The 14,480-nt window shown below is 44.5% G+C and overlaps 1 protein-coding gene across 1 annotated transcript in view; it reads left to right on the top strand.

Annotated features, from left to right (window-relative positions):
• The window catches only part of LOC119972149 (regulator of G-protein signaling 22-like), an 810,134-nt gene that overhangs the window by 292,343 nt on the left and 503,311 nt on the right, over window positions 1-14,480 (top strand). Inside the window, exon 10 of the mRNA XM_038808479.1 lies at window positions 4,983-5,145. Within this exon, the coding sequence (XP_038664407.1) occupies window positions 4,983-5,145 (163 nt within the window). The remainder of the gene's footprint in view (window positions 1-4,982; window positions 5,146-14,480) is intronic.

The following is a 14,480-nucleotide window of genomic DNA, read 5'->3' as shown; positions in this document are numbered from 1 at the left end:
ATGCGGAAACACACCCCCCCCCCCCCCCAATGCCGTAACACACCCACGCCCCCCCCCCCCATGCGGACACACCCCGCCCCCCCCCAATGCCGGAACACACCCCCCCCCAATTGCCGGAACACACCCCCACCCCCCCCAATGCCGGAACACACCCCCCCACCCCCCCCCAATGCCGGAACACACCCCCCCCCCCCAATGCCGGAACACACCCCCCCCCCCAATGCCGGAACACACCCCCCCCCCCCAATGCCGGAACACCACCCCCCCCACCAATGCCGGAACAACCCCCCCCCCCCAATGCCGGAACACACCCCCTCCCCCCAATGCCGGAACACACCCCCCCCCCCAATGCCGGAACACACCCCCCCCCCCCAATGCCGGAACACACCCACACCCCCCCCCCCCAATGCCGGAACGGAACACACCCCCCCAAAATGCCGGAACCAACACCACCCCCAAAATGCCGGAACACACCACCCCCAAAATGCCGGAACACACCACCCCCCAAATGCCGGAACACACCACCCCCCCCCAAATGCCGGAACACACCCCCCCCCCCAACTGCCGGGTCTGTCTCTCTCCTCCTCCTCCTCCAAAATACGTCGGGTCTCACCACTTCCGCAGCTGGAGAAACTGACGCGTATCGCGTCAGTCAGCTGCTAGCCCCTCCGGGAACGGAGAATAGCGGCCTTAAAGAAGGCCCCGACGCCGGAGTGATTAACACCGATTTTTTTCGCAGGCAACCCGCGTTACGAAGGGCTACGGAGAATCCCGCCCCCTGTCTGCAACAGTAGTAGACTCGCCAACTTTAAGGGCATTTAAGTGGTCACTGGATAGACATATGGATGAAAATGGAATAGTGTAGGTCAGATAGGCTTGAGATGGTTTCACAGGTCGGCGCAACATTGAGGGCCGAAGGGCCCGTACTGCGCTGTAATGTTCTATGTTCTAATAAGCGTTTTTCATTTTTTCATTTCAAGTCATTTTAAAATGGATTCCATCATGACACTGCAAAACCGTACAAATTTAAATTCAGTCTGCAAAGCACATAGCTTGCAGAAATAAGGCGAAGCATTTGAATCAATTTACAAACGAGCTAAAAGCAAAATGCAACATTTCTACTGAAGGTCAAATTGAGATTATAGTTCACATGAACTTTCCATTGCCCGAAAGAAGGAATTGTAGGATTCAGCACATACCAGTCCAACGATAAGAACAGAGTTTGCATTTCAACACATACTAAAGAATTCTAAGATGCAACATGGCTGATAACTCAAATTTAATGTTGCATATTGGAAACTGACAACCCAATCATCGAATGTATTGAAGACTCACCCAAACCAATCAGCATGTTACAGGCATAGGAATAAATTGACTTAGACTGATAACAAATTCCTTAAAGGTAATAGTTTTAGGCTATCATTTTCCATTCTAGAATCATCCTATACTGAAGGTCTAGCTATTTACTATCTTTATTTCATAATTTCCATTTCCACTTCTAACCTGCGCAGCTGTTTGCTTTATTACTGCTGCTGTATTTTGAATTCAAGTTGTTCTGTAAGTTACTAAGTATAATCATCTCAAGTAAAGCCTTCTGCAGGGGCCTGTATTGAGAACATTTGATTTTGTAACAGAAGAAGAATTACTCTCTCTTTATAATCAATAGATATCAATAAAATTTCATCTCACACCCGAGAACTGTAGTGCAAATTTCTGCCTAGTTAAGTGTACAGGAGAATGCATTAACACAAGGGCAGTCTTCATCAATGTCTAAACATAAACATAGAATGTACAGTACAGAAGGAGGCCATTCGGCCCACTGAGTCTGCACCGATCCTTGAAAAGAACATCCCACATCTCCACCCTATCTAACCACTCCACCTTTCTCCCTCCTGCCTCCTTTTACTGACCATGATTATTATAGCAACAACGTTTATCATCAGAAGTGTATGACTAACCTGTCAAGCGACGATGTAAACTCCGCTCACGTTCCCTCATCACTGTAAACGTGTGGCAGGAATGAGAGGCCTGAGTATTGTTGCTGGGGGGGGGGGGGGGGGGGGGGGGCAGTGACCCGTGCCATCAGCAGCACATCTTTATTGAGTCTCAGTGTGGGAGGTGGGAGAGTCAAAGCACTGCCATTCTCACACATCTCAGCAATGCAGCGCCGAGTGTACACAGAGGCTTGCAGAGCATGGAGCCATGAAACGACAGGGTGGTGAAATCTGCTGGAGAACTAAGTAATGTTTTTAATGCAAGAGTTACATTACAATAGTGACCTATCCGCACTAGTGCCTAGATTAACCCGTGCCCACTAGAACATAGAACATTACAGCGCAGTACAGGCCCTTCGGCCCTCGATGTTGCGCTGACCTGTGAAACCCCTCTAAAGCCCATTTACACTATTCCATTATCGTCCATATGTCTATCCAATGACCATTTGAATGCGTTTAGTGTTGGCGAGTCACTACTGTTGCAGGCAGGGCATTCCACGCCCTTACTACTCTCTGAGTAAAGAACCTACCTCTGACATCTGTCCAATATCTATCTCCCCTCAATTTAAAGCTTATGTCCCCTCGTGCTAGACATCACCATCCGAGGAAAAAGGCTCTCACTGTCCACCCTATCTAATCCTGTTATCATCTTGTATGCCTCAATTAAGTCACCTCTTAACCTTTTCTCGAACGAAAACAGCCTCAAGTCCCTCAGCCTTTCCTCATAAGATCTTCCTTCCATACCAGGCAACATCCTTATAAATCTCCTCTGCACCCTTTCCAATGCTTCCACATCCTTCCTATAATGCGGCGACCAGAACTGCACGCAATACTCCAAATGCGGCCGCACCAGAGTTTTGTACAACTGCAACATGACCTCATGGCTCCGAAACTCAATTCCTCTACTAATAAAAGCTACCACACCGTACGCCTTCTTAACAACCCTCTCAACCTGGTGGCAACTTTCAGGGATCTATATACATGGACACCGAGATCTCTCTGCTCATCCACACTACCAAGAATCTTACCATTAGCCCAGTACTCTATCTTCCTGTTATTCCTTCCAAAATGAATCACCTCACACTTTTCTGCATTAAACTCCATTTGCCACCTCTCAGCCCAGCTCTGCAGCTTATCTATGTCCCTCTGTAACTTGTAACATCCTTCTGCACTGTCCACAACTCCACTGACTTTAGTGTCATCTGCAAATTTACTCACCCATCCTTCTACGCCCTCCTCCAGGTTATTTATATAAATGACAAACAGCAGTGGCCCCAAAACAGATCCTTGTGGTACACCATTAGTAACTGGACTCCAGTCTGAATATTTCCCATCAACCACCACCCTTTGTCTTCTTCCAGCTAGCCAATTTCTGATCCAAACTGCGAAATCACCCTGAATCCCATGCCTCCGTATTTTCTGCAATAGCCTACCGTGAGGAACCTTATCAAACGTTCCTACAGTTTCTCTTCCTCACTCCCATTATGTCTAGGTGTATTCCAAGCGTGGTGTGATTCACGTGATAAAAAAAGATAGTTAAACAGGCTCAAAGTTCTGTGAGATTTCCCATCGCCGGCTTCGTTCGCACTGGTTTTCTCACTGGGACCAACACTTTGTATAATTTTGGTATATATCGGCCAATAGAATCTAAAAGGGCCCAAAGGTAAGTAAGAATTGATTTTAATATGAAATAAGAGTTTTCATAAGGCAATGAAAGAAGGAGCCTGAAATGGGTAGTCCAGTAGGAAATATATACAAAATTGTAAGTTTACTTTTACTTTTACTAATATAGGAGAATATAAAGTAAAGCCCTGAGGGTAATTTGAGCAAATATTTTTTGGAACTGGTTTAAAGTACTGTTAACTGTGTGAAGCCTTGCATTTAAGTGTAATTTGTTTTTATTTTCCACTAAACATTTGCTTTAATAGCATCAGACTTCATCGGATCATTTATTTCCTGATCTCAGAATACCTCAAAATATACAAATTGCAAAAATAATTTTCGCATCTGTTTCAAGTTTCCCTTTAGGATTTGGGCAGCTTAACATTTACCATCAACCATGCCATAACACATTTAAAAGGGAATTTGATAACTACCTGGATAGAAAGGATTTGGAAGCAAAAGGGTGTGAGAGTAGAAAATCTCATGAACTCGATTTGACCTGTCTTCTGATTGTATGTGTCTATAAATATATTGTGTACGTTGAATGTATTACTTCAAACTACAAATAGAAACTCTAATCTTGGATTAATCATAGATTAGGGCAGCACGGTAGCACAGTGGTTAGCACAGTTGCTGAAGGTCCCACTCCAAGGTCCCAGATTTGATTTCTGGCTTGGGTCACTGTCTGCGCGGAGTTTGCCCGCTCTCCCCGTGGCTGTGTGGGTTTCCTCCAGGTGCTCCGGTTTCCTCCCACAGTTAGGTGGAGTGGCCATGCTAAATTGCCCTTAGTGTCCAAAAAGGTTAGGTGGGGTCACTAGGTTACGGCGATAGGGTGCAGGCATGGGCTTGAGTAGGGTGCTCTTTCCAAAGGGCCGTGCAGACTCGATGGGCTGAATGGCCTCCTTCTGCACTGTACATTCTAACATTCTATGATTCTATGAAAGAACATTTACACTACAAAAGGGTGTCATTTGTCCCACAATGTCTAAATCAGTTTATTAAATACCACTGATTGTTCAGGAAGAGAATCCCCTGAAAGGGGATCTTTAAAGCAAACAAAATAAAACATTTGAAATAAATTTGAAATACGATCAGTATTAATCATGGATAATGATTTCCCAAGCTTGCTTTTGAAATATTAATTTTAGGTCTTCTAACTATAACTTATTATTGGAGGATGAATGTGGCATTCCAACTCGTACCTGAAGGTCGCCACCTTCAAGATAAACTTTTTTAATGCGTTGACAAGTAAACGGACATAGAATTTACACAAATATAATCCTAGGTAATTGAACTTTTGTTTTTAATTTTTTCAAACAATTGCAGGGGTCCACGATATTGTACTAACCAAGGATTTCCCATAAGACAAGCTGGGATTGCACTGAAAGATTGGGAAGATCGTCAACTGAGACCGAAAACCAATGTCGGCCTATTATCTAAGACTATTTCAGTGCCAATCCATGCCGAGATAAATTGCACTCCAAGAGAGGTTGGTAGCATATTAGGTTTACAGCATTCAGCAATATCTAGAAGTTGTTATTATAAGCATCATCAAAAAAAGTTTCAGATTGACTATTTCTGTTATACATCTACTGGGAGGATTTCCCAGTTCAAAACTAGTCATATCAGAAGGGTGATTGGTGGTACAGCATAGGACCAAGTCCTTTGGCCTTCCAGGCTTGTACCGGTCATGATACTACCCTTGGCTAAAACCTTCAGCACTTTCTGGTGCCGTATCACTCTGTACCCATCCTTTCCATGTATTTATCAAGATGCATTTTGAACGCCGTTAATGCAGCTGCTTCCACAACCTCCCCTGTCGGTGCGTTCTAGATGGTGAACCCTCTGTATGAAAAAAACCTGCCTTGCATACCTCTAAACTTTTCCCCACTGCCTTAAACCTATGTCCCCTCGTCACTGACTCCTCCACCCTCGGATAGAGTGCCTGCCCATCCACTCTATCTATGCCTCTCATAATCTTGGAGATCTCTATCCTCCGTCGTTCTAACAAATATTACGGATATTTTTATTTCCACTGTGGAAGAAGGCTGGAATCGGTCAGTGGTGAAGATAAGATGATGTAAATACAAATTTCTAACTTTACCATCTCCCTCCAATTCTCCCCACTATTTTGTCCTCTTATTCAGATCATTGAGCCTGACATATTGAGTTCTTTTTGTTGCAGTAATGGATGAGTTATGACAGAGGAGGCAAGAATTATGCTGAGTTGCAATGTTTTCTAAAATATCTTAATATCAGGTGGAAAATACCACATAGAATCAGACTGAATTTAGATGGACCAGAGGAAAAATGAAAAAACTAATCACAAGAGCAATGACAGAATACGAAAAGAGACTGGCAGCTGATATAAAAGGGAATCCCAAGGTTTTTTATAAGAATGTAAATAATAAAAGGGTGGTGAAAGAAAGAGTAGAGCTGATTAGAGATTATAAAAGAAACTTGCAAGTGGAGGCAGGAGAATTAGTGGAGGTATCAAATGGGTACCTTGCATGTTCATAATAATCTTTATTGTCACAAGTAGGCTTATATTAACACTGTAATGAAGTTACTTTGAAAAGCCCCCAGTTGCCACATTCTGGCACCTGTTCGGGTACACAGAGGGAGAATTCAGAATGTCCAATTCACCTGACAGCACGTCTCTCGGGGGCTTGTGGGAGGAAACAGGAGCACCCGGAGAAAACCCACGCAGACACAGGGAGAACATGCAGACTCCGCACAGACAGTGACCCAAGCCGGAAATTGAACCTGGGACCCTGGCGCTGTGAAGCAACACGTTAACCACTGTACTACTGTGCCGCTTTTGTTGTTTTTACAACAGAAGAGAATGCCATCCGGATTGAGGGGGTAACAGGCATACTTGAGGAATTTACAATTGAGAAGGAGATGTTAGAAAGGCTATTTTTCTCGAAGACCAGATGAGGTGCATGCAAGGATACTGAGGGAAGTGAGAGCGAAAGTTGCAGAGGCACGAGTGATAATCTTGCAGTCTTCCTTGAAGGTGCTGGAAAATTAGATCATTGCGACTGGTATAACTATGTTCAAAAAGGGGTGCAAGGATAATGCTGGCAATTACAGATCAGTCAGTTTTCCTACAGTAGTAGGAAAATGTCTGGAGACTACAGTTCAGGACAAAATCAATAGGGGCCTGTACAGTAGCACAGTCGTTAGCACTGTTGCTGCACAGCTCCAGGGTCCCAGGTTCACTTCTGGCCTCGGGTCACTGTCTGTGTGGAGTTTGCACTTTCTCCCTGTGTCTGCATGAGTTTCTTCCGGGTGCTCCGGTTTTCTCCAACAGTCCAAAGATGTGTGTGTTAGGTGGATTGGTCATGCTAAATTGCCCCATAGTGTCCAAACATGGGTTGCTGGGTTACGGGATAAGGTAGAGTTGCGGGCTCGGATAGGTGCTCTTCCAGTGGCTGGTCTAGACTCAATGGGTTGATTGCCCTCGTTCTGCACTGTAAAGTCTATGATTTTATGAATAGTTAAGTAACACATGTGCAGGATAATTAAGGAAAGTCATGAAGTCATTTTTAAAAATAAATTTAGAGTACCCAATTTATTTTTTCCAATTAAGGGGCAATTTAGTGTGTTCAATCCACCTACTTTGCACATCTTTGTGTTGTGGGGGTGAAACCCGCGCAAACCTGGGGAGAATGTGCAAACTCCACACGGACAGTGACCCAGAGCCAGGATCGAACCTGGGACCTCAGCGCCGTGAGACTGCAGTGCTATCACTGCGCCACCGTGCTGCCCCTAGTCTAAAGTAATTGAGGGAAAATCATGTTTAACTAACCCTAATTTGGAGTTTCTTGAGTCAGCAACAGGGAAGGTTGATAAGAGAAATGTTGTTTATGTGGTGTAAATTAATTTTCAAAAGCATTTGATACAGGGCCACACAATAGACTTGTGAGAAATTCTGGCTCATGGAATCAAAGGGAAAGTAGGCACTTGGATGATAACTTGGCCAAGTAACAGGAAACAGTATTGATAAATAGTTGTTTTTCAGATTGGAGGAGGGTTTGTAGTGAGATTCCACACTGGTCAGTGTTGGCACCCTTGCTCTTACTGTTATATATTACTAGCCTAGACTGTGGAGTGCACGGCATGTTTTCAAAATTTGCAGATGATGCGAAGATTGGAAGCATCAACTGGGATGAAGATAGTCTTGAACTTTTGAACTACATAGGCCGGAATTTTTCGTACGTCAGGTGAGCACACTCAATGGGCCAGGAAAAAGGTGTTTCTGACCGCAGTTGACTACGGAACATGATTTGCTCAGAACATTGAAAATAGGAGAAGGAGTAGGCTAATCGGCCCTTTGAACTTTCTCCACCATTCAACATGATCATGGCTTCCGAAGACAGGGATGCTCTTGAAAACTTGGAATGATGCACTTTAAGCTCAAAATAGCCCACTAAAACTGGGGAAAAAACAGCCCTCTTCCAACAACACCAGGACTAGATATGCCAAGCAGCAGCAGCTCCAGGGTCAAAAGGGCGGAAAAGGCAGAAAATGTTTAGAGCGGCTGTACGCAGCCTGAAAAGGCAAGCACGCTGGCGAATGGGCCCTGCACACGCCAGGCTGCGCATAGAGATCCCCCGCCCCGATAAACGGATGGAGGGAGTTTCTTACAAAGGAGCTGAAGGAGGCCATCAAAGCAGAGAGGGGCAATGATCAAGATGGCAGTGGCAGAGGTGCTGATCACCCTGCAGGTGACTCTAGAAAAGGCGGAGGGAGGAGCTGGAGACCCAGGATGCAACCATAGAGAGCTGGATAAGCCTGGACTGACCAAAGAAACCAGATCACCGCATTGGAATTGGAGATGGCGAGGTTGGTGGCGACCCAAGGGACGGTAAGGGGAAAGGTCAAGGATCAGAAGAACCGACCGCGGCGCCAGAACCTAGGCATAGTGGGCCTACTGGGGAAAGCAATAGCCGGAAACCCATGGAAAACGTGGCCCAAGTGTTGGGTAACCTGGTGGGGAGGGACAGCTTCCCCAAGCTGCCATAAATAGGCAGAGCACTCGGGTCACTCTGGCCAAAGCCCAAGGCCGGGGAGCAACCAAGATCCATGATCACAAAGCTGCATCGGTACCAGGATCTGGAAAAGATCCTGATCTGGGCCAGACAGACAAGGTCCTGCAACTGGGAGGAACACTCGATCATGATATGCGAGGGCATTGGGGCAGACATGGCCAAGCGGCGGGTGGAATTCAACAGAGCCAAGGCAGCCCTGTATACGAACAGTTTGAAATTTGGAATACTGTACCCAGCCAAGCTCTGGTTCATGTTTCAGGGCAGAGAATATTACTTCACCGCACCAGCGGATGCGGACATATCCGTCCACAGTTTGTGCTCGGCAATTCTGCGTTGTCGCGTGTCCTGAAGGCTGCCTTGGAGACCGCTTACCCGGAGATCCGAGGCTGAATGCCCTTGACTGCTGAAGTGTTCCCCGACTGGAAGGGAACATTCCTGCCTGGTGATTGTCGCACGGTGCCCGTTCATTCGTTGTCGCAGTGTCTGCATGGTCTCGCCAATGTACCACGCTTCAGGGCATCCTTTCCTGCAGCGTATGAGGTAGACTACATTGGTCGAGTCGCACGAGTATACAGACTTATAGCTAAGGTCCGCATGCATGAGTGCGGCCTCAACCGGGATCTTGGATTCATGTCGCATTACATCCACTCCCCACCATCTGGCCTGGACTTGCAAAATTCCACCAACTGTTCTGGCTTGAGACAATTCACACCTCTTTAACCTGTGATTATTCCTCTCTCTGGATCTGTAATGATTTGATTACCTGCAAATTCTTGCATTCCAAGCATTGTCCGGCATCGCTGACTTTGTCTATATAAATGTTTCTGGATCATACCTCTCCAGTCACCTGAAGAAGGAGCTGCGCTCCGAAAGCTCGTGTTTGAAACAAACCTGTTGGACTTTAACCTGGTGTTGTAAGACTTCTTACTGTGCTCACCCCAGTCCAACGCCGGCATCTCCACATCATGGCTGATATGGGGAGCCACCCGTGAGCGTGACACTCTCCTCCAAGCTCCCTTCGGAGATGTGTCCGTTAGGTATATGTCTTTTGAAACCAGTCATGATTTGTGCCTGAGACCATATCGTCATTGATGGATTTTTAAACAGGAGTTGGGACGGGGTGGCATACGATTGTGACCTATGCAGCGATAATCGGATGCACATGTAGTCTAGTAATATTCCCAAAATTAAACAGTGACAAATGTGGCTGTACACTGGTGGGGTTGACAGCATTCATGGCAACATAAATGCGACCTTGGACATCTTGCGATATTTTCAGCTCCTGTTGCAGAACACACCCAATGTGAACATGAGTGGAGAATTGCAGCCTGAATATTTAAATAGCATACAGGCCTATGTTTACTTTATTCAGACATGTGTGAAGTGGACAAGCAAATCAGAAAAGATTGCCTCCCAATTGAGAATGAAGGTCTACTCAAGATTAACAGGAGAAGAGCTAAAGGATGCCCAAAAGACTATGGACTACGTTCGGAGTCTGGTTCAGAATCAGGTTAAACTTCTGTCTTTATTGACTACATTTTAGGTCATTTCACCAATATATCGAATCCAGAGATCATTTGTCAACAGATGCAGAGAAAGGTACTGTGATCAGATGCAGAGAAAAGGGCTGTGATTAGTGTTCAATTCTGGTCAGCATAAGACCATAAGACATAGGAGCAGAATTAGGCCACTCGGCCCATCGAGTCTGCTCCACTATTCGGTCATGGCTGATATTTTCTCATCCCCATTCCCCTGCCTTCTCCCCATAACATAAGAACATAAGAACTAGGAGCAGGAGTAGGCCATCTGGCCCCTTGAGCCTGCTCCGCCATTCAATGAGATCACAGCTGATCTTTTGTGGACTCAGCTCCACTTTCCGGCCCGAACACCATAACCCTTAATCCCTTTATTCTTCAAAAAACTATCTATCTTTACCTTAAAAACATTTAATGAAGGAGCCTCAACTGCTTCACTGGGCAAGGAATTCTATAGATTCACAACCCTTTGGGTGAAGAAGTTCCTCCTGAACTCAGTCCTAAATCTACTTCCCCTTATTTTGAGGCAATGTCCCCTAGTTCTGCTTTCACCCGCCAGTGGAAACAACCTGCCCGCATCTATCCTATCTATTCCCTTCATAATTTTAAATGTTTCTATAAGATCCCCCCTCATCCTTCTAAATTCCAACGAGTACAGTCCCAGTCTACTCAACCTCTCCTCATAATCCAACTCCTTCAGCTCTCGGATCAACCTAGTGAATCTCCTCTGCACACCCTCCAGTGCCAGTACGTCCTTTCTCAAGTAAGGAGACCAAAACTGAACACAATACTCCAGGTGTGGCCTGACTAACCCCTTATACAATTGCAACATAACCTCCCTAGTCTTAAAGTCCATCCCTCTAGCAATGAAGGACAAAATTCCATTTCCTCCTTAATCACCTGTTGCACCAGTAAACCAGCTTTTTGTGACTCATGCACTAGCACACCCAGGTCTCTCTGCACAGCGGCATGCTTTAATATTTTATCGTTTAAATAATAATCCAGTTTGCTGTTATTCCTACCAAAATGGATAACCTCACATTTGTCAACATTGTATTCCATCTGCCAGACCCTAGCCCATTCACTTAACCTATCCAAATCCCTCTGCAGACTACCAGTATCCTCTGCACTTTTCGCTTTACCACTCATCTTAGTGTGATCTGCAAACTTGGACACACTGCCCTTGGTCCCCAACTCCAAATCATCTATGTAAATTGTGAACAATTGTTGGCCCAACACGGATCCCTGAGGGACACCACTAGCTACTGATTGCCAACCAGAGAAACACCCATTAATCCCCACTCTTTGCTTTCTATTTATTAACCAATCATCTATCCATGCTACTACTTTATCCTTAATGCCATGGCATCTTTATCTTATGCAGCAACCTTTTGTGTGGCACCTTGTCAAAGGCTTTCTGGAAATCCAGATATACCACATCCATTGGTTCCCCGTTATCTACCGCACTGGTAATGTCCTCAAAACGTTCCACTAAATTAGTTAGGCACGACCTGCCCTTTATGAACCCATGCTGTATCTGCCCAATGGGACAATTTCTATCCAGATGCCTCGCTATTTCTTCCTTGATGATAGATTCCAGCATCTTCCCTACTACCGAAGTTAGGCTCACTGGCCTATAATTTCCTGCTCTCTGCCTACCTCCTTTTTTAAACAGTGGTGTCACGTTTGCTAATTTCCAATCCACCGGGACCGCCCTATGTTAACATGTACTAGATGCTGTGGTATGAAGAGGCAAGAGTTCAGATCCTTTTTCACCAACACACCTTTAATGGTTCAAACTCACTCTGCACAGAACTCTACAGATCATCACAAGCTCCAGAGTCCACCTGAAGCCCCTCTTCATATCAGTGTCAATCATTGCACACTTAACATAAATGAGACAATCATTTAACACTTAACATAAATGAGACAACTAATTGCAAAGTCTCTTAACCTATTACTTAACAGTCTCCCCTTGGAGGAAAAAAAACCATTAGGTAAAAATAAAATGTCAAGAAACTAAAATTTCAAGAAACTATAAAACACACCTGATTCCCCTTTTTTTTTTAAGTAGAAAAAAAAACATTCACAGAAACAGGCGCCCTTCATTCACGATATCTAAAAGTTTCTGTGAACGAGCCCCTCTTTTCGTGAAACAGTCTGACAGTTGATAGCTACTGTCAACCCATTTAATTTTTATTATTTCCCCTCTGTCCAAACTTTAAACTTGCGATGTCTATCCGTAACCTCTTTTCATTGACACTTTTTGTAGAGTGCACATTTTCCCACAGAGATTTATTGTCAATATGACAGTCAATAGGAATATTACCTAAATCCTCTAATCCCAAAATTTCTGTAAATATCTGACTTATATAAAAGGCCATATCCCCCGCTTCCACTAAGCTTAATGTCTCAGCAGCCAAAGTGCTTTTGACCACTCTCCTTATTTTCTTTGTTTCCCACACAAGAGGGAAACATTTACCATTGTTCCCCAAAAGAAAAATTATAAAACCTCCTGCGCTTGAAACTCCATCACATAAATTTGCATAAATTTGCATAGGACGCATCATGATAAACTATGAGTTTCAAATGCCTAAGATCACCTAAAACAGGGAACTTCAAAACACACTCCTGCATTTTTAGTTTGGCCAACACTTTATTTGCTCTTATTATGTCTTCCACTTTGGGATCATTCCCCTTTGTACTCAACTCGAAAACATCAAAACTCACATCCGGTCTAGTCTGTCTTCCTAACCAGTTCAGTGCCCAATTAAACTTTGCAGTTGCTCTTTTTCTATCTTCGAAACCATTGCGTCTTTTTGTGAAAACCGGCCACGACTAATTGCTATTGGACTGATGCTTTCCAAGTAAGATTGCTGACGTAAAGTTGCCCCTAACTGAGTCTGTCCGATTTCCAAACCAATATATTTAAATGCACCGGAAGCCTGACTTCCAACCCTGAATTCTTTCCTCAAACCAGAGATTACAATAGCTTCAAAATCACTCGTCCCACCCCACAAAAAATCATCAACATGCATCATGAAGATGCCAGCAAGATTTCCTTTATAGTGCCAGTAAAACAATGCAGGATCTGCTTTCAACTGGCAACAGCCTAACTTTAACAAGACTGACCTTACCGAAAAGTACCACACTCTAGATGCATCATTTAATCCATATACACATTTGTTCAACTTCCACAGTACCCCTTCTGTGTTAGCTGCTTCTTTAGGAGGACGGAGAAAAATGTCTCTCTGGAGCTGATGCCCCTGCAAAAATGCAGCTTTTATAGCTATAGATTTGCAGTCCCATGCCTTTGTGGCTAATAGAGCCAAGAAGATCTTTAAAATAACCTTTCCTGCTGTAGGTGAATCTACCCTTAAGTCCTGATCGTCTAAGTTTTCTTCAAATCCCCTTGCCACAAGCCTGGCCTTTGCCTTATAAGTTCCATCTGGAAGAACCTTTTCTGTACAAATCCATCTGTGGGATAGAGCTTTTTGTCCCCTATCCGGTACTTCTGTGTGTACCCCAAATTCACTCCAACTATGCAATTCTTGCTGTTTAGCATCTTTGATAACTTTTTCATCTAACTTATTTGAAGCCACCAAAATCTCACGCGCATGTGGGCTTCTACTTCTGTTAGTATTCGTAGTCTTACTCCTGTTCCGAGATCTTGATAAACTACGTCCCCTTTCCTGCCTGGTATCTCGTTCTGTACTGCTACTGCTTGATCTTTCTCTTCTGTAGCGGGGTGTCCTTTCAATAGTTCTCGACCTTTTCCTGCGAACCTGTTCACTATCCGATGTACTATCTGAACTGGCGCTGCGTTTCTGTGCCCTCCATTTTTGAACTTTGTTTTCCCAATCCATTGTCTTAACTTCCTCCCGTGACTGCTGTACATTCAACCAATGTTTATACTTTCCAGTGGCCTTCCCTGCTCTACTAATAACAGTTGCATCCTTCCATTGACTAGACCCTTCAGGCAAGTATGTCACTTTTGTACCAACCTTTGGCAGTTGCCCTTTCGGAAAAATGGCCTGATCTAATTTATCAGAAGTGTCGTGTTCCTCTACAGAAACCCTGTCTATATCAGTTAACTGGTCCTCATAGTTCTGTAACACATGCGTACCAGATGACTCTGGTTCCTCGTCTTGTCTGTCTGCTCTGTCTAAATTTGAAAATTTGTAATCGGTACCCATTATCCTTGATGAATGTACCCTAACAGTTTGATTACC

This window comes from Scyliorhinus canicula, chromosome 10 (genome assembly GCF_902713615.1).
Source record: "Scyliorhinus canicula chromosome 10, sScyCan1.1, whole genome shotgun sequence".
Taxonomy (NCBI): Eukaryota; Metazoa; Chordata; class Chondrichthyes; order Carcharhiniformes; family Scyliorhinidae; genus Scyliorhinus; species Scyliorhinus canicula.
Note: the sequence above shows the minus strand (reverse complement) of the source record. Positions and strands in the feature narration are given on the sequence as shown.